General features: G+C 40.4%; 1 protein-coding gene across 4 annotated transcripts in view; it reads left to right on the forward strand.

The window, feature by feature from the left end:
* MCF2L2 (MCF.2 cell line derived transforming sequence-like 2) overlaps positions 1–22,014 on the forward strand; it is a 259,475-nt gene that overhangs the window by 196,297 nt on the left and 41,164 nt on the right. For all 4 annotated transcript variants that reach the window (XM_061414608.1, XM_061414617.1, XM_061414625.1 and 1 more), the window contains 4 exons: positions 6,071–6,163; positions 7,040–7,132; positions 12,697–12,768; positions 16,703–16,828. In XM_061414608.1, coding sequence (XP_061270592.1) covers positions 6,071–6,163; positions 7,040–7,132; positions 12,697–12,768; positions 16,703–16,828 — 384 coding nt within the window. The remainder of the gene's footprint in view (positions 1–6,070; positions 6,164–7,039; positions 7,133–12,696; positions 12,769–16,702; positions 16,829–22,014) is intronic.

Raw genomic sequence — 22,014 nt, forward strand, 5'->3', positions numbered from 1 at the left:
TTTTTTCTATGTTTTCTCTCTTCTTTTCCCTTTGTAAGTGTGTGAGTTTCTTTGGGTGTTCTTGGCTATTGAGTGTTGGTTTCACCTTGGCTATTGAGTTGGGGTTTTATCTTCTGTGTTATGAGGCCTGTGAAATCTTGGTGCCACAGTAAGGGATCAGGCCTGAACTCCTGAAGTGGGAGACCTGAGTACAGGACTTTGGACCACCAAAGAGAACTCCCAATCCCATAGGACATTAATTGACAAGAGCTCTCCCAAAGGCCTCCATCTCAACACTAAGACCAAGCCTCACCCAAAGGCCAGAAAGCTCCAGTGCCAGACACCTCATGCCAAATCACTAGCAAAAAGAAACACAGCCCTGCCCATTAGCAGAAAGGCTGCCCAAAGCTATACCAAGCCCATAGACACCCCAAAACACACTGCTGGACTCAGCAGTACCCCTCAGAGAGACAAGATCCAGTTCCATCCACCAGAACACAGGCATAAGTCCTCCCAAAAAGGAAACCTTTACAAAACACTGGTCCAACCTCATTCACAGGAGGCAGACTCCACAGTTAAGAGGAACTACAATCCTCCAGCGTGCAGAAAGGAGAACCCAAACACAGTGAATTAAACAAAATGAAAATACAGAGAAAAATGCAGCAGATGAAGGAATATGGTAAAAAAACAAAACCCGTAAGACCAAACAAATGAAGAGTAAATAAGCAGTCTACTTGAAAAAGAATTCAGAGTAATGATAGTAAAGACAACCCAAAATCTTGGAAACAAAATGGAGGCACAGATAAATAGACTGGAGGCATGGATAGAGAAGATATGAGAAATACTTAATCAAGACCTAGAAGAATTAAAGAATAGAAAATCGTCAATAAACAACACAATAACTGAGATTAAAAATACACTAGAAGGAACCAATAGCAAACTATCTGAGGCAGAAAAACAGACAGGTGAGCTGGGAGATAGAATAGTGGAAATAACTGAAGCAGAGCAGAATAAAGAAAAAAGAATAAAAAGAAATAAGGACAGTCTCAGCAACCACTGTGACATTAAGTGTACCAACATTAGAATTATAGGGGCCCTAGAAGAAGACGACAAAAAGAAATAGTATGAGAAAATATTTGAGGAGATTATAGGTTTAGGGCAGGAGGAGAAGGGGGCAACAGAAGATGAGATGGTTGGATGGCATCACCGACTCAATAGATATGAATTTGGGAAAACTCCAGGAGATAGTGAAGAATAGGGAAGCCTGGCATGCTGCAAGCCCATGGGGTTGCAAAGAGCAGGACACGACTTAACAACTGAAAAACAACAATAGTCAAAGACTTCCCTAATATGGGAAAGGAAATAGCTACCCAAATCCAGGAATCTCAGAGAGTCCTATATAGGATGAGATGGTTGGATGGCATCACTGACTCGATGGACATGAGTCTGGGTGAACTCTGGGAGTTGGTGATGGACAGGGAGGCCTGGCGTGCTGTGATTCATGGGGTCGCAAAGAGTTGGACATGACTGAGCGACTGAACTGAACTGAAAGAGACAAAAGACCTGTATGCATAAAACTATAAGACACTGATGAAAGAAATCAAAGACAACACAAACAGATGGATAGATATACCATGTTCCTGAACTGGAAGAATCAATATTGTGAAAATGACTATACTGCCCAAAGCAATCTTTTGGGTAGTATAAAATTGGGTCATGCAAAAAATTGCACTAGATTCAGTGCAATCCCTATCAAATTACCAATGGTATTTTTCACAGAACTAGAACAAACAATTTCACAATTTGTATGGAAACACAAAAGACCCTGAATAGCCAAGGCAATCTTGAGAAAGAAGAATGGAACTGGAGGGATCAACATGCCTGACTTCAGACTACACTACAAAGCTACAGTCATCAAGGCAGTATGGTACTGGCACAAAAACAGAAATATAGACCAATGGAACATAATAGAAAGCCCAGATATAAATCCATGCACCTACGGGCACTTTATTTTTTTTACAAAGGAGGCAAGAATATACAATGAAGAAAAGACAGTCTCATCAGTAAGTGGTTCTGGGGAAACTGGACAGCTATGTGTTAAAGAATGAAATCAGAATGCTCCCTAACACCGTACACAAAAATAAACTCAAAATGGATTAAAGACCTAGGTATAAGACCAGAATAAAAGGTTTAGAGCTAAACATGTTTAGAGGTAAACGTAGGCAGAACATTCTGACATAAATCACAGTAAGATCCTCTATGACCCACCTCCTAGAGTAATGGAAATAAAAACAAAAATTAACAAATGGAATCTGTTTAAACTTAAAAGATTTTGCACAGCAAAGGAAACTATAAACCAAGTGAAAAAGATAATCCTCAGAATGGGAGAAAATAACAGCAAATGAAACAACTGACATGCAGAAAAACAAACAACACAATCAAAAGTAGGCAGAAGACCTGAACAAATATTTTTCCAAAGAAGACATACCAATGGCTAATAAACACATAAAAAGATGCTCAACCTTGCTCATTAGAGAAATGCAAATCAAAACTACAATGAGTATCACCTCACACTTGACAGAATTGCCCATCATCAAAAAATCTACAAACACTAAATGCTAGAGAGGGTGTGGGGGAAAAGGGAACCTTCTTGCACTCTTGGTGGGAATACAAATTGATCCAGCCACTTTGAGAACAGTGTGGAGATTCCTTAAAAAACTAGTAATGAAACCTCCATATGACCCAACAATCCCACTACTGGACATATACCCTGAGGAAACCATAATTAAAAAGGACACATGTTCCCCAATGTTCACTGCAGCACTATTTATGATAGCTAAGATATGGAAGAAAACTAGATGTCCATTGACAGATGAATGGATAAAGAAATTTTGGTACATATATGCAATGGAATATTACTCACACATAAAAAGGAATGCATTTGACACAGTTCTAATAAGGTAGATGAACCTAGAGCCTGTTATACAGAGTGAAGTAAGTCAGAAAGAGAAAGACAAATATCATATGTTAATGCATATATATGGACTCTAGAAAGATGGTACTGATGAACGTATCTGCAGGGAAGCATGGAGACATAGACATAGAGGACAGACTTGTGGATTCAGGTGGGAAAGGAGAGGTTGGGATGAACTAAGAGGGTAGCATTGAAACATATACATCATCATATGTAAAATCAGATAGCCACTGCAAATTTGCTGTATGACTCAGGGAGCTCAAATCTGGTGCTCTGTGACAACCTAGACAGGTGGGATGGGGTGAGATGTGGGAAGGAGGTTCAAGAGGCAGGTGTCATAAGTATATCTATGCCTGCTTCATGTTGCTATATGGCAGAAACCAATATGATATTATAAAGCAATTACCCTCCAATTAAAAATAAATAAAATTTAAAAACTATTTTGTATTCAATCTGATTAATTTCCTTTTTGAATTACTTTTATAGCATTGCTATAGTGTTTTATACCATTTTACAACTTTACACTAATAAAACCACTAATGTGAAATCTAGTTTCAGAATTTAGTAATATTTCATAATTGCTTATATCATTATTGCAAAGATTTATTGAAATTATTGAATGAGAAAAGGACCAAATTCCTGTGGGAAACAAATGGATATTATCAAATAAAAATTGTCCAAATTTTAGGAAATGGTTGGGAAATTGTTAACTGGACATCTTTTCTTAGAAGAATTTCTCTCCTAAAGTTTTACAAAGCTTTTCATACCCAGACCACAAACCTGCATATAATTCTATATGATTTATGATATTGGAGACAAAATACCAGTAGTAAATTCTTATCAAGTACAAAGCTATTACTCTGGGACAAATGAAGTAATTAAAAACTACACCACCCTTATGGCAGAAAGTGAAGAGGAACTCAAAAGCCTCTTGATGAAAGTGAAAGTGGAGAGTGAAAAAGTTGGCTTAAAGCTCAACATTCAGAAAACAAAGATCATGGCATCCGGTCCCACCACTTCATGGGAAATAGATAGGGAAACAGTGGAAACAGTGTCAGACTTTATTTTTTTGGGCTCCAAAATCACTACAGATGGTGACTGCAGCCATGAAATTAAAAGACACTTACTCCTTGGAAGGAAAGTTATGACCAACCTAGATAGCATATTCAAAAGCAGAGACATTACTTTGCCAACAAAGGTTCATCTAGTCAAGGCTATGGTTTTTCCTGTGGTCATGTATGGATGTGAGAGTTGGACTGTGAAGAAGGCTGAGTGCCAAAGAATTGATGCTTTTGAACTGTGGTGTTGGAGAAGACTCTTGAGATTCCCTTGGACTACAAGGAGATCCAACCAGTCCATTCTAAAGGAGATCAGTCCTGGGTGTTCTTTGGAGGGAATGATGCTAGAGCTGAAACTCCAGTACTTTGGTCACCTCATGCGAAGAGTTGACTCATTGGAAAAGACTCTGATGCTGGGAGGGATTGGGGGCAGGAGGAAAAGGGGACAACAGAGGTTGAGATGGCTGGATGGCATCACCGACTCGATGGACATGAGTTTGAGTGAACTCCGGGAGATGGTGATGGACAAGGAGGCCTGGCGTGCTGTGATTCATGGGGTCGCAAAGAGTCAGACACGACTGAGCGACTGAACTGAACTGAACAGATGAGAAACTGAAGTGAAGGAAGGTTAAGTAACTGACCTCAGACCAAATAAGCAAATAGCTTTGTTTGTAACTAACAAAGCTGAGAACTGAACCTGAGCAACGGTCTTCCCAATTCCTAAGCAATCACATCTCCCTGTATGAATATGAGTTTTGGGGTAGCAATTTTTTAGCCTCCTGATTTATTCTATAAGGAAGTAAGGGAATCAGGCACTTTTGTATGCTGCTGGTTAGTTCCCATGTTTTTGCTAAAGAATTTTGAACTGAAGAGCAAATTTAGGTCAGTAGTGTATTTCAGTGCTGCAAGGCATGTAATGTTCTGTGATACTCAAAGTACAGACACAGAAGCAAAAAGTGAAGGCTTTAGGAGCACAGGTATCAGCTCAGCATCCACCAAGAGAACACAGAAATCCACAAGGAAGTGGCCACATGGTCATCTCTGCCGGAGCAGTCCAGGCTCTGTGGCAAGCACAGCTGCCATGGACTGGGTTCTCCTGATGGAGAGGATGATGCTGGTAAACTGACTCTACAGGCTTGGGTATGCTTTATACCTTGGATATTGGCAAATGTGTGCCCACCTCTCATGGCCTTTGATACAATAAGAATATAGTTCACACAGCACTTGGAATCCCTCTTGATCTCTAGCTATGAGATAGCGGTGTAGCTTTTCATGTCTTGGAAGACCTGTGCTGCAGGTTGAAGGTGATGTCCGAGGCAGGGATTGCCCAGACCACTTAGTTTGTGTTCAAACTTCCACTGCCATATTTTCCTTCTGGGATGTTTCTATCTTTTGGTTATTTCTTAGATTTATTTGCAGGGTTGGCATCATGATGACTGTAAAGTTGGTGCTGGTGGTAAAGAATGCGCTTGCCAATGCAGAAGACATAAAAGACATGGGTTCAATCCCTGGGTCAGGAAGATCCCCTGGAGTAGGGCATGGCAACCTACTCCAGCATTCTTGCCTGGAGAATAACATGGGGGACAGAGGAGCCTGGTGGGCTACAGTCCATAGGATTGCAAAGAGTTGGACATGACAGAAGTGACTTAGCATGCACACATGGGAAGAAAGGAGGGGCCATCAGCCACCAGCACATTTTTGTCCATTTTATTACTCACTGCAAAACCATTTGGGGGAGATATTTATCTGGGTTCCCAGATAAAGAGAAGAGGAGAAAGGATAAAGAGAAAATCCAACTCCTGTTCATGAATTTAGTTATTTATTGGCCAGAGTCCTAGAGCTTCTCTCACAGTACTCCATTCATATCTGTGTTGTTTATAGCCCTCTGTTTACCTCCTTGTCACACACTCACTCCAGCATAAGGTTATTTGTTGTGCCTCCCTAGTTCCTTACACATTGAAAATACCCAGGCCTATTGAGTGAATGAATAAACCATGTCATTATACCTTTTATTGAAAAATGCTAACTGGTTAACTTGTTCTAACTTTTTCTCACCTAGAAAGAAGATCTTCAAATATATTTTAAATACCATAAGAACCTGCCCCGAGCCAGGGCAATCTGGCAAGAATGTCAAGACTGCACCTACTTTGGGGTAACACTGCATTTCTAAGGTCTCCCACAAACTCTTTTCCTGGGACACTGTTCATAGGCACCCAATTTTTAAAGAAATCTAAAAGTATGAACTAGGAAGAGGAATTTTGGCATTGGGATTTATGTTTATTAAAGTCTTTCCTATTTTGAAATTACACACTGAAAGTTTCAATGCTGCCCTGGGTCTCTATGGGACAACCTGTAAGGAACAGCTGTAGCCTGGTGAGAAAATGGAGTGCTCTTCTAGGATAGTTTTTTTGTTGTTGTTGTTTGTCTGTTTTAGGATAGGTTTTAAAAATGGAATTAAGTCACACTTGGGGGAATCCCTGCGATGATATCAATAAGCCTATCATGTACCCTTAAATAGATTCCCACACCCCCAAGCCCCAACCTGAAGACAGGCTGCCTCCTTTTCAGAAGGCTGCCCCATTGTCTCCCTCCTTATGGACTTACTTTCTAAAAGAAATGAATAGGCATATATGTATACATATAACTGATTGACTTCATTGTACAGCAGAAACTAACACAACATTGTGAAGCAATTATACTCCAATAAAAAGTTATAAAACAAGAAAACAAAATAAAGTGAGTTCTTGAGAGAACAAAACAACGTAAAAGAACAAGCAACAGAAAAAGAAATAAACAGCCTGGCATCCCTACTTGCCTTTAAAAATACTAGCCGAGCCTGTCCCCTTTCCTCTGTCTCTCATTTTACAGTCTGTAGCTAAGTGAGTGAACAGCCAAAACAGTACAGAACTGGTCGACCCCCCTGCCCTGTCCTGTCCGTGAAGAAGCCACTTCCCTTGTATTTAAATGCTGCTGCTTCTGTTCTCTCTGTGTTGTTTTGTTTCATGTTGTTTCTGTTTGGCTTTTCAAGGTATGCCAGCGTCAACTGGGTCACAGTCTCCCTCTTTTTAAGTGTCTGAGAGAGCCAAGTCAGAGACTTATAAAGTACCAGATGCTGTTGAAGGTAAGTTGATGAGACAGTACTTCCTATGCTGGGAGAAGAGATGTAGGTATGATGGTGCACTTTACCTTACACACATAGAATTGTAACTTCAACTTCCAAGGGTGAAGCTAGGACTATATTTCAGGCTTTTTCTGTCCCTAGGTCTAAATCAGGTTCTTCAATGAGGAGTAAGACCAAGGAATCATAGGGACATGGAAGCCTAGCTAGTCCAATGTGTAGCCAGCACAGGGATCTCTAAGGAGAGCCCAACTCATTGTAGCAGGGGTCCTGGGGAGGAAAGCGGGGGAGGACAAGGCCACTACATGCTTGCAGCTTAGAGAGTGGGGAGGCAGACAGGCCACTACTCTTGGTAAGATGTTTACAGGTAAGATACCATCTGCTCCATTTTACAGCTGGGGCAAGGAGCTTCAGGAAAGAGTTGTGATATTCCCTGAAGTCACTGTTAATATGTTACATACATTTAAACAGAGGGGAGAAGGCAACACTGGATTCTTCTCTTCTTCCGCAGCATCTACCTCTGCTTTTAGACGGAGGCTTTTTCTCAAGAGCAGCATAACAGGAGGAATTTGTTCTGTGGAACCCCCTAGTGGTTCTTTCTCGCTCTGAGACCAGCACACCTGCAGGAGAACACTCCTAGGAGCCTCCCCACCCCCCCACCCCACCCCCCCCACTGCCACACACACAGGTCAGGAGCTCTGTCAAGGCTGCTTTCCCACATATAAGCTAGGGGAAAGGTCTGGGCCACTCTTCTGGGCCACTTTTAATTAACCTTTATAAGTAGGTCTTGCCCAGTGGCTACTCTCTGTTAATTTGAAAGCAAGCTGTTTACTGAGTACCTTCCCACATGTATTTCTTAATCCCCACAGTCATATGCCCAGAGGCTCTGGATTGTGAAGAAACAGAGGCTCAGGGCAGTTAAGCTACTACCAGTGTTCTGCCCTCAGGACAAGTTCCCCCTCTCAGCTTGGCATCAGTAGGCCTAGCTTCGGCTACACCGGCTCTGCTGCTGCCAGTGTAGGGGGGCCTCTCAAGCCTTGGTTTCCTTGTCTCTAAAGTGAGGACACTCACCCTCCCGCATAGGTTCAGTGAGTGGCATAGTTGGTCAAGAGCTGGCTCAGGGCTGACCCCCAGGAAGCTTCCATCACATAACCTGCAGCTGTTGTTTCATACCCGGAGTCATCACACCAGCCTGGGAGTGAGGAAGGTGACCCTCTGATTCCCTCCATGAGTGGCATCTATAAGCATGTTTGATAAAGCATTCACTTAGGGCCTTGTGCTTCTCTGACAGCCCCATCTTCACTGTCATCCTAACTTTAAAAGTCCTATCTACTGCTGGGCTCAGTGAGGAGGGAGCAGAACCTATGTAGGGGTCTTCACCTCCTGGGCCTGGTGCACCCAGTACTGAAGAGCTCAAGCTTTCCCATAGAAGCAATGTTGATGCAATAGCTAAGTCTGTACCTTCCGTGGAGGTCTGTAGGACGTAGTGATTAGAAACACTGACTCAGGAATTAGACATCCTGGGTGTGGTCTGGCTCAGATGATTCCAGGCTACGGTGAAACCAGGCAATTGCTTAACTTCTCTGTACCTCAGGTCCCTCACCTAAAGAATGAAGGTAGTAATTGTACTTTCCTGGTATGCTTTTTGGGAACATTAAGTGAGGTAATGCATGTTAAAAATACTTAGAAGGTTTGTATTTCACTGAGGAAACAAGAGACAAGATCACTATAAAATATTCCTTGGGGGTCTGTGCAAAAACCTTGGGAGGCTACTCAAGACAGACCAGGTTATCCCATAGCTAAGCTTCTTCCTGCCTGAAAGAACAAGGTTAAACCATTGGCATGCCCGTGAAGAGAGGAAGAACTTTGGAGTGTTCTCTACTCTGAGGGACAGTGCCTGCGTGCTACGTCACTTCAGTCGTGTCTGACTCTTTGAGGGTAGCCCGCCAGGCTCCTCTGTGCATGGAATTCTTAAGAATATTGGAGTGGGTTGCCATGCCCTCCTCCAGGGGATCTTCCCAACCCAGGGATCGAACCCACGTCAGGAGTGTTCTTGACTACTAGTGTCACCTGGGAAGCCCCGCTGCAGTGCTTACCATCAGCTTATTTGGGAGAGCATGGATATTGGACCAACTGCCTCATGCCTTAGGAAGGATCATGGGATCCTGGTGTGGGAAAGCTTTCTAAGTATAAACAAAAAGGAAAAGGAATGATAGGTTATACCATTAAAAACAGACGCATGAAAAAATGGGGAAAATATTGTATTAGTAAGATATGTGACAAATGGTCAGCATGTTTAATAATAAGCCTATAGAAATTAACAATAAAAAACAAAAAACAAGTATCTATGAAATGCTTAATACTTTCTTCTGAGATGTTATGATATTAAAAGTCATGACAGAGTACATAATGTATGTAATGTCTATGTCATAGCAAGTTGATTAGATAATACTAATACATTATTTGTTAGCACACATTAGGCGTGTGTGCTCAGTCGTGTCTGACTCTGCAAACACATGGACTGTAGCCAGCCAGGCTCCTCTGTCCATGGAATTTCCCTAACAAGGATACTGAAGTGGGTTGCCATTTCCTTCTCCAGGGAATCTTCCTGACCCAGGAGTCAAACCCATATCTCTTGTGCCTCCTGCATTGGCAGGCAGATTCTTTACCAGCTGAGCCACCAGGGAAGCCCAACATACATTAAAGATAAATGCATTAAGGAACAATAGAACTCACTTTCATTGAGCTCATGATTTTTTTGTTTGTTTTTGCTATTACTTAATTTTTTTAATTGAAGTATAATCATTTTACAATGTTGTGTTCATTTCTGCTGTACGATGAAGTGAATCCACTCTATCTACACATATGTCCCCTCCCTCTTGGACTTTCCTCCACCCATCCCACCCATCCCACCCATCTAGGTCATCACAGAGCCCTGAGCTGAGCCTCTGATGCTTTATGGCAGGTTCCCACTAGCTATCTATTTTACATATGGTAGTGTATATATGTCAAGGAACAAAACTGGGTCATTTATAGAGATGTGGATGGACCTAGAGTCTCTACAGAGTGAAGAAAGTCAGAAAGAAAAAAACAAATATTGTATATTAACACATATATGAGAAATCTAGAAGATTAGTAGAGATGGGCTCATTATTTCTGTCAAACAGGCTAAGTGATGTATGGAAACTATCAAATTTAATGTAGAGAATTTTCCTTGCTTGGATTTTGTTTTAATAAAATATGGTTTGCAAAATGGTACATAATTTGTTTACAGTAAGTTTAGCTTATTGCAAGAAAGATGATCTAGAATAAGTGGTCATGATGGTTTCCTATGTAATCCAACTCATGTCATAAATAGACCACTATGTAAAAAAAAGAATAGGTGAAGGGTATAAACTTTTACTTAGGAGATGAATATGGAATTAAGAAAGTAGCACTGACATACATACACTATCCTGTGTGAAACAGATAGCTAGTGGGAAGCTGCTGTATATTAATAACACAGGGAGCCCAGACTGGCACTCTGTGACCACCTGGAGGGGTGGGATGGGAGGGAGGGGAAGGAGGGGATGGAAGGCTATTATAATATACCATAATATATGATCACAGAGCACCAGTCTGAGCTACCTGTGTTTTTAATATATAGCAGCTTCCCACTAGCTATCTGTTTTACACAGGATAATGTCAATGCTACTTTCTCAGTTCCTTATTCATCTTCTAAATAAAAGTTTGTACCCTTTACTAATTATATATATATATATATATATATATATATATATATATATATATGTGTGTGTGTGTCTGTGTATATACACACATGTATATATAATGATATTATATTATTGTATTTCATTAATTATATAGTTAAATATATATAATTATGGCTGATTCACATTGTAAAGCAGAAACTAACACAGTTTTCCTCCAATTAAAAAATAAATAAAAGGATGAATAAGGTCTGAAATTCTAATGTAAAATGTAGTGACTATAGTTGGTAAGACTGTATTGCATAATTGAAATGTGACAAGAGTGTAGGATTTAAATGTTCATACTGAAAAAAGAAATGAAATAATAGATGTGTCATTTAACCAGGTGGGGGAATCTTTTCACAGTATATACATGTGTCAAATCACTAAAAGACACGCTGTACCCTGGAGAAGGAAATGGCAATCCACTTCAGTATTCTTGCCTGGGGAATCCCATGGACAGAGGAGCCTGGCGGGCTACAGTCCATAGCATCACAAAGAGTCGGACACAACTAAAGCAACTTAGGACATAAATTCCTGCTAAGGATGTTTTCAGCTTCCTTAATTTTAGTCATTCAAAGCATCTTGCCACCTTAGCTTCTCTATTGGCTGTAAGTTGCTTCCTCCCTCTGACTGTCACAAAGCACTAGCCTGAAGTGTTTTTGTTTTTTTTTTTTTCCTTCCTTTTCAGAGTTTGTTATTTCTATCTCCTTCATGTCATAAAAAGTCTCGGTCTCATTCATGGTTGAGTGATGGACATTGTTATTCTCAAAATTTTCATTAAAACTGTATAAATCTCTTTTAAAAAAGACACACTGTAGATACCTAACAATTTTATATGTCAATTATACCTCAGTAAACCTGAAATTAAAAACAAAATAAATAATAGAAAAATGAACAAAGGAACTAGGCAGCTTACAAAAGAATAAAAGCTAATAACAAACATTTTTTTGAGAGTTCTACTTCACTAGTTATTTGAGAAATTCAAATTCAAAACAGCAGTGAGGTGGGATTGCTCTGTTGATTTGGCTGGCAAAACTTTTTGATTAAATAGTAATACTCCAAGTAGGCTAGGGGATGGTGAAAATTTTTTTCATATATGGCTGATGGGGACATAGTCCTTCTCTAAAGAACTTGGAAACATGTATCACAACTCTTAACATTAACAATTCAACTTCTAGGTATTTATCCTTAAGAAAAGTGTATAAAGACTGTTATTGTAGTAAAAAATTATTTAACATAAATATTTAACAGTAGAGGGGAATTAATCAATTATGATTTAGCTATAGCATGCAATCCTTTCTGCTTGTGCTCAGTCGCTCAGTGGTGTCTGACTCTGTGACTCCAAGAACTGTAGCCCACCAGGCTCCTCTGTCCATGAAAATGCCAGGCCAGATTATCAAAACAGGTTGCCATTTCCTACTCCAGGGGATCTTCCCAACCAGGGGTCAAACCTAAGTCTCTTGCATCTCTTGCATTGGCAGGTGTGTTTTTACCACTAGCGCCACCTGAGAAGCCCATAGTATGCAATACTCTGCCACAATTTAAAAACATGTATAAAAAAAAGTGTATTGGTGTGGGAAAATGTTCATAATAAGTTGCTGAAAAAAAGCAGGCTACAAAATAGTGTGTCCAATGTGATTCTATGTTTGTGGAAGGAACTTTGTGCTGAATATTCCATTTACTTTTTCCCTCTTACTCGTGACAAACAGACAAATTTATATACATCCTCAGTTTAGCATTGGCTGGAGATTGTTTGCACAATAGATTAAGTTAGCATTTGACTTTTTGATTTTCAATAAGGCTTTTGGGTTAATACAGGGGCTGCTGGATTTTGAGTCTCCTGAGGATTTGGAGATGGACCCAAGTGATCTAGAAGGAGGTTCGGCTAAGGTACTGGAAATTAAATATTATTTTATTTACTAACTGCTAATGAAGTGAATGTTAGTCGCTCAGTCGTGTCTGTTCGCGACCCCCATGGACTATCGCCTTCCAGGCTCCTCTGTCCATAGAATTCTCCAGGCAAGAATACTGGAGTGGGTTGCATTCCTTCCTCCAGGGCATCTTCCTGAACTGGGAATCAAACCCTGGTCTCCCACAATGTAGGCATATTCTTTATGGTCTGAGCTACCAGGGAAGCTAATGGTGTTTGTCTATACATGGAAGGACTTATGGTGATTTTGTTTTCTTAGTGTATGATCTTTATTGTGTAAATTTTCTAAAATAATATTCATCCCATAATTCATAGTCAGGAAAAAACAAAAAAACTAAAGACAATTTCAAAGTGGGGATTTGGGTTTTTTTTGGGGGGGGGGATTTGTAATAGCAAGAGTGGTAATATACTTTCTTCCTTCCACATAAAAATGTTTCACAGGAATACAAAAGTAAGTGAAAGTGTGAAATGCATACGTAAAAGCCTGGAAGTAAATATAATAAAATTCCATGTACTGGGTATTGTAAATAGTGCTGTAATGAACACTGGGGTGCATATGTCCTTTTCAATTATGGTTTTTTTAATGGTATATGCCCAGTAGTGGGATTGTTGGGTCATATGGTAGTTTTATTCCTAATTTTTTAAGAAATCTCCATACTGTTCTCCATAGTGGATGTATCAATTTGGATTCCTGCCAAAAGAGGTGGGATGGGGTGTGAGGGAGGTTCAACAGGGAGGGGACATATGTATACCTATGGCTGATTCATGCTGATGTATGGCAGAAACCATCACAATACTGTAAATTAATTATCCTCCAATTAAAAAATAAATAAATAAATAAAATAAAATCCTACAGTTGTTTTCCTGAATGGTAGGATTATGAATGATTTATATTTACCTCTTTGTACTCCTTAGTAAATCTATATACATTATGCCCAATTCCCTTCCAAATGTGTGTGTGTGTGTGTGTGTGTCTGTGAATTCTAAGACAACCAAGTTTCTCTTGGAAGAAGTGATGGTCACACAGTATGGGAAGAAACTTGTGGTTTGCAAGTGTTTTTTTTTGTTTGTTTGGTTTTCCCCTAGTATGAAATTCTGATATAAAAAGAAAAACATGAGGCCTGTGTCTCAAGGAGTGGTCGTTTCCATGCCCTCCCTGGTCAAAAGGTGTTGTGGGGATGGCTTAAGATTAAAAGAAGCCCAAGTGATAGGTAATACTTTTATAGCCTGGAGCAAGTAGAGCTAGCCTGGGTTACAGTAAAGCATCTGCCCACAATGCAGGAGACCGGGATTCAATCCCTGGGTTGGGAAGATCCCCTGGAGAAGGAAATGGCAACCCACTCCAGTACTCTTGCCTAGAAAATTCTATGGATGGAGGAGCCTGGTGGGCTACAGTCCATGGGGTCGCAAAGAGTTGGACAGACTGAGCAACTTCACTTTCACTTTCAATAATGTCAGTAAGAACTTAAAGAGGATTAATAACATTTGTAAGAGTCCTTTATTGACTATGCCAAAGCCTTTGACTGTGTGGATCACAATAAACTGTGGAAAATTCTTCAAGAGATGGGAATACCAGACCACCTGACCTACCTCTTGAGAAACCTACATGCAGGTCAGGAAGCAACAGTTAGAACTGGACATGGAACAACAGACTGGTTCCAAATAGGAAAAGGAGTACATCAAGGCTGTATATTGTCACCCTGCTTATTTAACTTATAGCAGAGTACATCATGAGAAACGCTAGGCTGGAAGAAGCACAAGCTGGAGTCAAGATTGCCAGGAGAAATATCAATAACCTCAGATATGCAGATGACACCATCCTTATGGCAGAGTGAAGAGGGACTGAAAAGCCTCTTGATGAAAGTGAAAGTGGAGAGTGAAAAAGTTGGCTTAAAGCTCAACATTCAGAAAACAAAGATCATGGCATCTGGTCCCATCACTTCATGGCAAATAGATGGAGAAACAGTGGAAACAGTGTCAGACTTTATTTTTCTGGGCTCCAAAATCACTGCAGATGGTGACTGCAGCCATGAAATTAAAAGACACATAATCCTTGGAAGGAAAGTTATGACCAACCTAGATAGCATATTCAAAAGCAGAGACATTACTTTGCCAACAAAGGTCCGTCTAGTCAAGGCTATGCTTTTTCCAGTGGTCATGTATGGATGTGAGAGTTGGACTGTGAAGAAAGCTGAGTGCCGAAGAATTGATGCTTTTGAACTGTGGTGTTGGAGAAGACTCTTGAGAGTCCCTTGGACTGCAAGGAGATCCAACCAGTCCATTCTGAAGGAGATCAGTCCTGGGTGTTCATTGGAGGGAATGATGCTAAAGCTGAAACTTCAATACTTTGGCCACCTCATGCGAAGGGTTGACTCACTGGAGAAGACTCTGATGCTGGGAGGGATTGGGGGCAGGAGGAGAAGGGGACGACAGAGGATGAGATGGCTGGATGGCATCATCGACTTGATGGACATGAGTTTGAGTAAACTCCAGGAATTGGTGATGCACAGGGAGGCCTGGCGTGCTGCGATTCACGGGGTCGCAAAGAGTCGGACACGACTGAGCGACTGAACTGGAACTGGAAGAGTCCTACATCACACAAAACTAGCCCCCCATCTTGCTTGTGGGAGAAGGGTTAGTGGGAAGGAGAGAGACTAGGAGCCATTGAGTCTCTGAAAGTAATTTGAGTTTCAAGTATTTAGTAAAGAGGGAGATGCCTGGTGTAAGCACTTTTAATCCTTTGTTAATGACATAAACTCAGGTGAGAGTCTGTTGTTTTTCACCAGGACCTGGAGTGTATTTACCATGAGTAAGAAAATAAGAATCTATGACATGTTGTTCAGTGGAGGCAGCATGCTCCACTCCATTCATCAGCCCTGTCATTCATATCTCTGATTCAAAGATGCTAATCTTCAGTGTTTAAGCAGAGATTTAAAAAACACACAAACCTTTGCTTATGTCTTACAGGAGAGGACAAGAAGAAGCGGGCTGTATGTGGGGAGCAGCAAAGAGCTCTCTAATCTTTCTTGTTTTTTTAAAAATGCAAAAAAACAAAGTCTTTCTGTTTGTGTTTACCAGAAAACAGATAAATATGCTGTCTAGGTGGCAGGGGAATAAAATATAGAAATCCTAAGCGAAAGACTTTCAAACTGAAACAACCATCCCTAACATGTCCTAAGTGTCACAATAGTAATCATTGGAACGTTCGTTGGTCTCTTAAATTAGCTTTTTCTCCTTAATTCTGGGTCTTCATCCTGTTTGGAAGATACAGATCACATTGGCTTACCTCTTTGGCATCTTTAATAGTGACAGAAAATGGGGAGATTCAGTGTGGCAAATGCTGCCATTGTGGTGTTTACACGTAAATCATTAGTAAACCTCCACATGGCAGCCTATTCTTTGCCTCTTCTAGTTTACAAATATCCTCCTCTGGAATGGTTTTAAGCATGATTTTATCCGTAGGTAAAGACTATCACATTAAATACAGGAATATGATACTCAAGCTGTACTTTTCAATAGGCCCTGAGGGATAGGGGAGTAAAAGGGAGAGCAGCCTTTTTGAAGGGCTGCAGTTTTCATGCTTTACAAAAACTCAGGATATCTCTTAAATATCCAGAATATGATGTCCATGATTTTATGAACTTCATTCTTCATTAGTATAGTGTGCAGAAAATGTAGTCAGTGATTTTGCTTGTGTGTGTGTGTGTGTGAGATATAGTTAAACCAGCAAATATCCTTAGCCACCTTTGGGAGCAAGGAAACAGGTTGATATAGCTACCTTCTCAGTCACTCCTGCTGGCTAGATCCACAACTCCTTATCTCTGTCCTGTTTTATTTCTTTACTTGGTAGATGGTTTACCTTTTGATTTCCAACAAGGCATTTGGTTTCCACAGAATGGGCCAAAGAGGACCAAGGATTCAACCTTCCTAGCTGACCTACAACAGGCTTTGGCCATGATGGAGGATTTGATCAAGTCCTGTGAGTTGGCCATGGACCTGGCAGCAGTCACTGGATGTCCGGTATGTTCTGTAGCAAGTGTTGGGACATTTTAACCAAAGGCAGACACAATCCTACAAGGGTAGGAGGTACTGTGGCAAAGTTAGAGAACTGATCTGTGGGGAAGGAATTTGACTCTGGGCAAAGTGACCTAAATTGGTCAGCACACGTGTGCTATGGGATTCCAAGCAGCACCTCTGCATTTTTAGGAATCTTGGGTTGTGATTCTTGGGGTCCCAAATGTTGAAACTGATCCACACTCTGGAAAAAGCAAGAACTCAGGGAGCAGAGCATATTGGGCAGGAGAAAGTGCTAAAGGAGTTATTTATTTTCTCACTCATGGCACCATTAAAATATCAAGAGATTTTCCTTCTTTAGCTTTATTTTCTCTGTGAAAATTACTTTGAAAATGGATCCTGAGTGAACGTCTAACCTCATTTTACATCACAGATCCAAGAAGAGGTCCAACGAGCATATATTGTATATTCCTTAATCCATGTGCTTAAAGAAAAATACCAAAAGAGGGAGTGCTGGGGACTGGGTCATCTCAACTCTGGCATTAGAGTTAATCCCAAGCAGGCCAGACCCAGGCATTCCAGGCAAACTGTCCTCTAAGACTGTGTGATCTCACTGGGACTGGGACATAATTAATATACAGCTTGTTTTTGCTGTGAAGTACTCTAGATTTTGACTCAGATGTATTTGCTGTCATTGTTATAACAAATTATCACAAGCTTGGCAGCTTAGAATAGCACAAATTTATTATCTTATAGTTCTATAGGTCAGAAGTAGAACATAGTCTCACCAGGCTAAAATCAAGGTGTCTGCCTTTCTTTCTGGAGGCCTTTGGAGAGAATATTTCACTGCCTTTTCCAGTTTACAAGGGCCACCCACATTCTTCCACTCATGGTATCTTTCTCCATCTTAAATACCAGCAACAGTGGGTTGAGTTCTTCTCACTTCACATCACTCAGACCATCTCTTCTATTTCTCTTCCCTATTGGAGTATAATTGTTTCACAATGTGTGTTAGTTTCTGCTGTATAGCAAAGTGAAATTAGCTATACGTATACATGTCGTTGTTTAGTTGCTAAGTTGTGTCTTACCCTTTTGCAACCTCATGGACTGTAGCCCACCAGGCTCCTCTGTTAATGGGATTTCCCAGGTAAGAATACTGGAGTGGGTTGCCATTTCCTTTTCCAGGGGATCTTCTTGACCCAGGGATCAAACCGGTGTCTCCTGCTTGGCAGGATTCTTTACCACTGAACCACCTAGGAAGCCCACACATATACATATATCCCCTTTGTGGTGTTTCCTTCCTTTTTAGGTTACCACAGAGCATTGAGTAGAGTTCCCTGAGGTGTTCCGTAGGTTCTCATTAGTTATCTGTTTTATACATAGTATCAACAGTGTATATGTGTCATTCACAATCTCCCAATTCCTCCCCCCCTTTCCCCTTGCTGTCCATACATTTATTCTCTATGTCTGTGTCTCTATCTGCTTTGCAAATAAGATCATCTATACTTCTTCCACTTTTAAGGACTCTTGTGATTACATTGGGCCTAACTGGTTAATCTATGATAACCTCCATATCTCAAATTCAGCCAATTAACAATCTTAATTAACTTGTCATGTAACTTAACGTATTTTCAGTCTCCAGGGATTAGGACACAGGCATCTTTGGGAGGCTATTATTCTGCCTCTCACATGGGGATCAAGTATTCAAAGAATTATATTTCAGATACTTTCCTTCTCTTTTCTTCCCTTTCATTTTTACCTGGATTTAAAATTCTATTTATTGAGGTCTGGATAGATGAAATGACCCTTTTATTTCTTTCCTTGTCAGAAATCAAACCAAGCAAATTAATTAGGACCAAAAAAATTCCTATAATTTTGTATTTCCCTCCCTCCTGGATTTTCTCTGGCCAGCATCTCAGAAATGGCTACACTGGGTTTGCTGAGATCTGGGTAACAATGCTGTTACTGTCCCCTGGGACTCCAAAACACTCTCTGCTTACTACTGATGCATGATTTAAGAGGGTATTCATGAACCATGCGGTGTGGGGCAGAGGGGATTGTTTTCTTGATAACTGTTTCCTTCTTTGGCTAAGGAAAGTCAAGAAAGCAACTTGTTTAATCATTTGGAACATCTTTCTGTTCTTCTTTTTATCTTTGAACACATGTCAGCTAACCATATTACATCCATTTTCCTGAATCAAAAGAATATCCTGAAACCTGTACTCAGGGCAGGAAACTCCCAGCTATTATTCTGAGTGTAAGTAACATACAAAGAGGAAGTTATGAGAAAAGAATGATTAAAATGTGAGTAAATAGCAATCTACTCTGATTTCACTCCAAACTGGTTACCAAATAAGATGAATGAGTTTATAGAATTTTAGAGATTTTTTAACACCAGTGCAAAGTACTTTTCTTCCCCATGTGTCCTCAGAACATACACTCTATGGTTTCTTTCTCACTAAGACTTTAACTTCCTTTACATCTAGTATATTAAGTAATGTATCCTGACAGTTTTATATAATCCTATTGAGTTATGGAAGAGCAGACATTGGATTTTTCAGCTTTCTGATTCAGGAACAGGTCCATGAAAAGAAGAGTTAACTCACCCCAATCATGTGGTTATCAGCTAGGACTATTTCTTTGATCTCTTCGCTCCCTATCCCGGGTGCCAACCTCTCAACATATTCTTTATCTGATTCTGTTTAGAGTTTACTAACAACTCAAGTACTATTAACTCAGATCTAGTGATTTTGAGATTCTTTGCATCAGCTTCATAGAACTTTATTACAAGATACTTACAGCCATGTGTTGTAGGGAGAGATAAATTCAGACCTTAACTTCTTAGTTTCCCTACTTGACATCCAATATTAATTTGATTGTGAAGGAAAGAAATGGAAGTTGGTGGGTGAGTTCATAATTAAAACAACTTAAAAAATATCCTTCTGATATTTACATTTTTTCCCTTTTGTGTACACTCAGTTTTTGGTTTAATTTAATCACAGAAGCTTTAAAAAGTTTTAAAGAAAGTTTGTTTTGTGGAACACTGAGATGTCATTTACTTCTCTCTCCTTGCAAAAAAAGATAAAAAAAAAATTCCCCCTGTTTAATCCAATGCATAAAATATAGATGTATTTTGAGTTCTTTTAAATTCTGACTTGCCAGGAACAAGTTCCAAAGTTGAATAGTAATGGTTGAATGAAATGTTTTTATTTTCTGGAACAAATTTATGTTATTCAACAAAGGAATTATTTTTATTACAAATTCACTGTGGGCCAGGGCCAGGTATTTTATTTTCTATTTTAGCTCCTGCTTTCTTTGCCATAGTGTTGGCTGCAGAAATAAGGGTGAGTAAATAATCTTGATGACTCAGCAGAATTGCCTTGGGCTTCTCACAACACCTATGTTAAAGGGTGATTGTGAGGAATAAATGAGAATTAATTAATGTCAGATGGTCTCCTCCATATGAAAAACAATGGCCTAAAAAATCTAGTAAATGCTGCCATTTTCATATGTGGGCATTTTGTAAGTCAGACCTCTGATGTAAGAACTTCAAATGTGACTACATTAAATCATAAGGCACCCAGCACCATGCCTGGGTGGTGGTAGATGCTGAATATAGAACCCAGTGCTGACTTATTTGGGTCTTTAATCAGGCTGGAAAGGAAGGAACCCCTTTGCTTCTGGCAATTGTAATCGCAGGCCCCTGTGTCCCACAGCTTCTGCTTTTCATTGCTGGATCAAGCTTTGTGCTAATTCATTTATCCAGATGTTTCCTGCCTCTTTGCGCAAAAATACATAGCTCTGTCCCTTTAGCTGTTGTTGCCAGGAGTGAAAACCTGACCACTGAAAAGAGGGCTCTTCCCTACATTCACACTCTCAGCCAAATTCTGCATTTGGTTGATATGCCCTGTGCTTTGCTGTGACAAATCGCTTCAGTCATGTCCAACTCTTTGCAACCCCATGGACTGTATGTAGCCCATCAGGCTCCTTTGTCCATGGGATTCTCCAGGCAAGAATACTGGAATGGATTGCCATGTCCTCCTCCAGGGGATCTTCCTGACCCAGAAATCAAACCTATGTCTCTTATATCGCCTGTATTGGCAGGCAACTTCTTCACCCCTAGCACCACCTGGGAAGCCCCTTGGTTGATATAGGCATATTTTAAATTCTTACATCAGAGCTCTTACCTACAAAATGTCCACATGTGAAAATGGTTCAGTTCAGTTCAGTCGCTCAGTTGTGTCTGACTCTTTGCGATCCCATGGACTGCAGCATGCCAGATTTCCCTGTCCATCACCAACTGCCGAAGCTTGCTCAAACTCATGTCTATTGAGTCGGTGATGCCATCCAACCATCTCATCCTCTGTCGTCCCCTTCCCCTCCTGCCCTCAATCTTTCCCAGCATCGGGGTCTTTTCAAATGAGTCAGCTCTTCACATCAGGTGGCCAAAGTATTGGAGTTTCAGCTTCAACATCAGTCCTTCCAATGAACACTCAAGACTGATCTCCTTTAGGATGGACTGATTGGATCTCCTTGCAGACCAAGGGACTCTCAAGAGTCTTCTCCAACACCACAGTTCAAAAGCATCAATTCTTCAGCTCTCAGCTTTCTTTATAGTCCAACTCTCACATCCATACATGACTACTGGAAGAACCATAGCTTTGACTAGATGGACCTTTACCAGCAAAGTAATGCCTCTGCTTTTTAATATGCCGTCTAGGTTTGTCATAGTTTTCTTCCAAGGAGCAAGTATCTTTTAATTTCATGGCTGCAGTCACCATCTGCAGTGATTTTGGAGCTCCCCAAAATAAAGTTTCTCACTGTTTCCATTGTTTCCCCATCTACTTGCCATGAAGTGATGAGACCAGATATCATGATCTTAGTTTCCTGAGTGTTGAGTTTTAAGCCAATTTTTTCACTTTCCTCTTCACTTTCATCAAGAGGCTCTTTAGTTCTTCTTCACTTTCTGCCATAAAGGTGGTATCATCTACGTATCTGAAGTTATTGATGTTTCTCCCAGCAATCTTGATTCCATTTTGTTCTTTATCTAGCCTGGCATTTTGCATGATATACTCTGCATATAAGAAAATGGTAGCATTTACTAGATTATTTTGCCATAATTTTCCATATGGAGGAGACATCTGACATTTCATTAGCTTATTTGTTTGGGGGAGCCCCTGTGTTGTATCTCT

This window comes from Bos javanicus, chromosome 1 (assembly GCF_032452875.1).
Source record: "Bos javanicus breed banteng chromosome 1, ARS-OSU_banteng_1.0, whole genome shotgun sequence".
NCBI classification, from domain to species: Eukaryota; Metazoa; Chordata; class Mammalia; order Artiodactyla; family Bovidae; genus Bos; species Bos javanicus.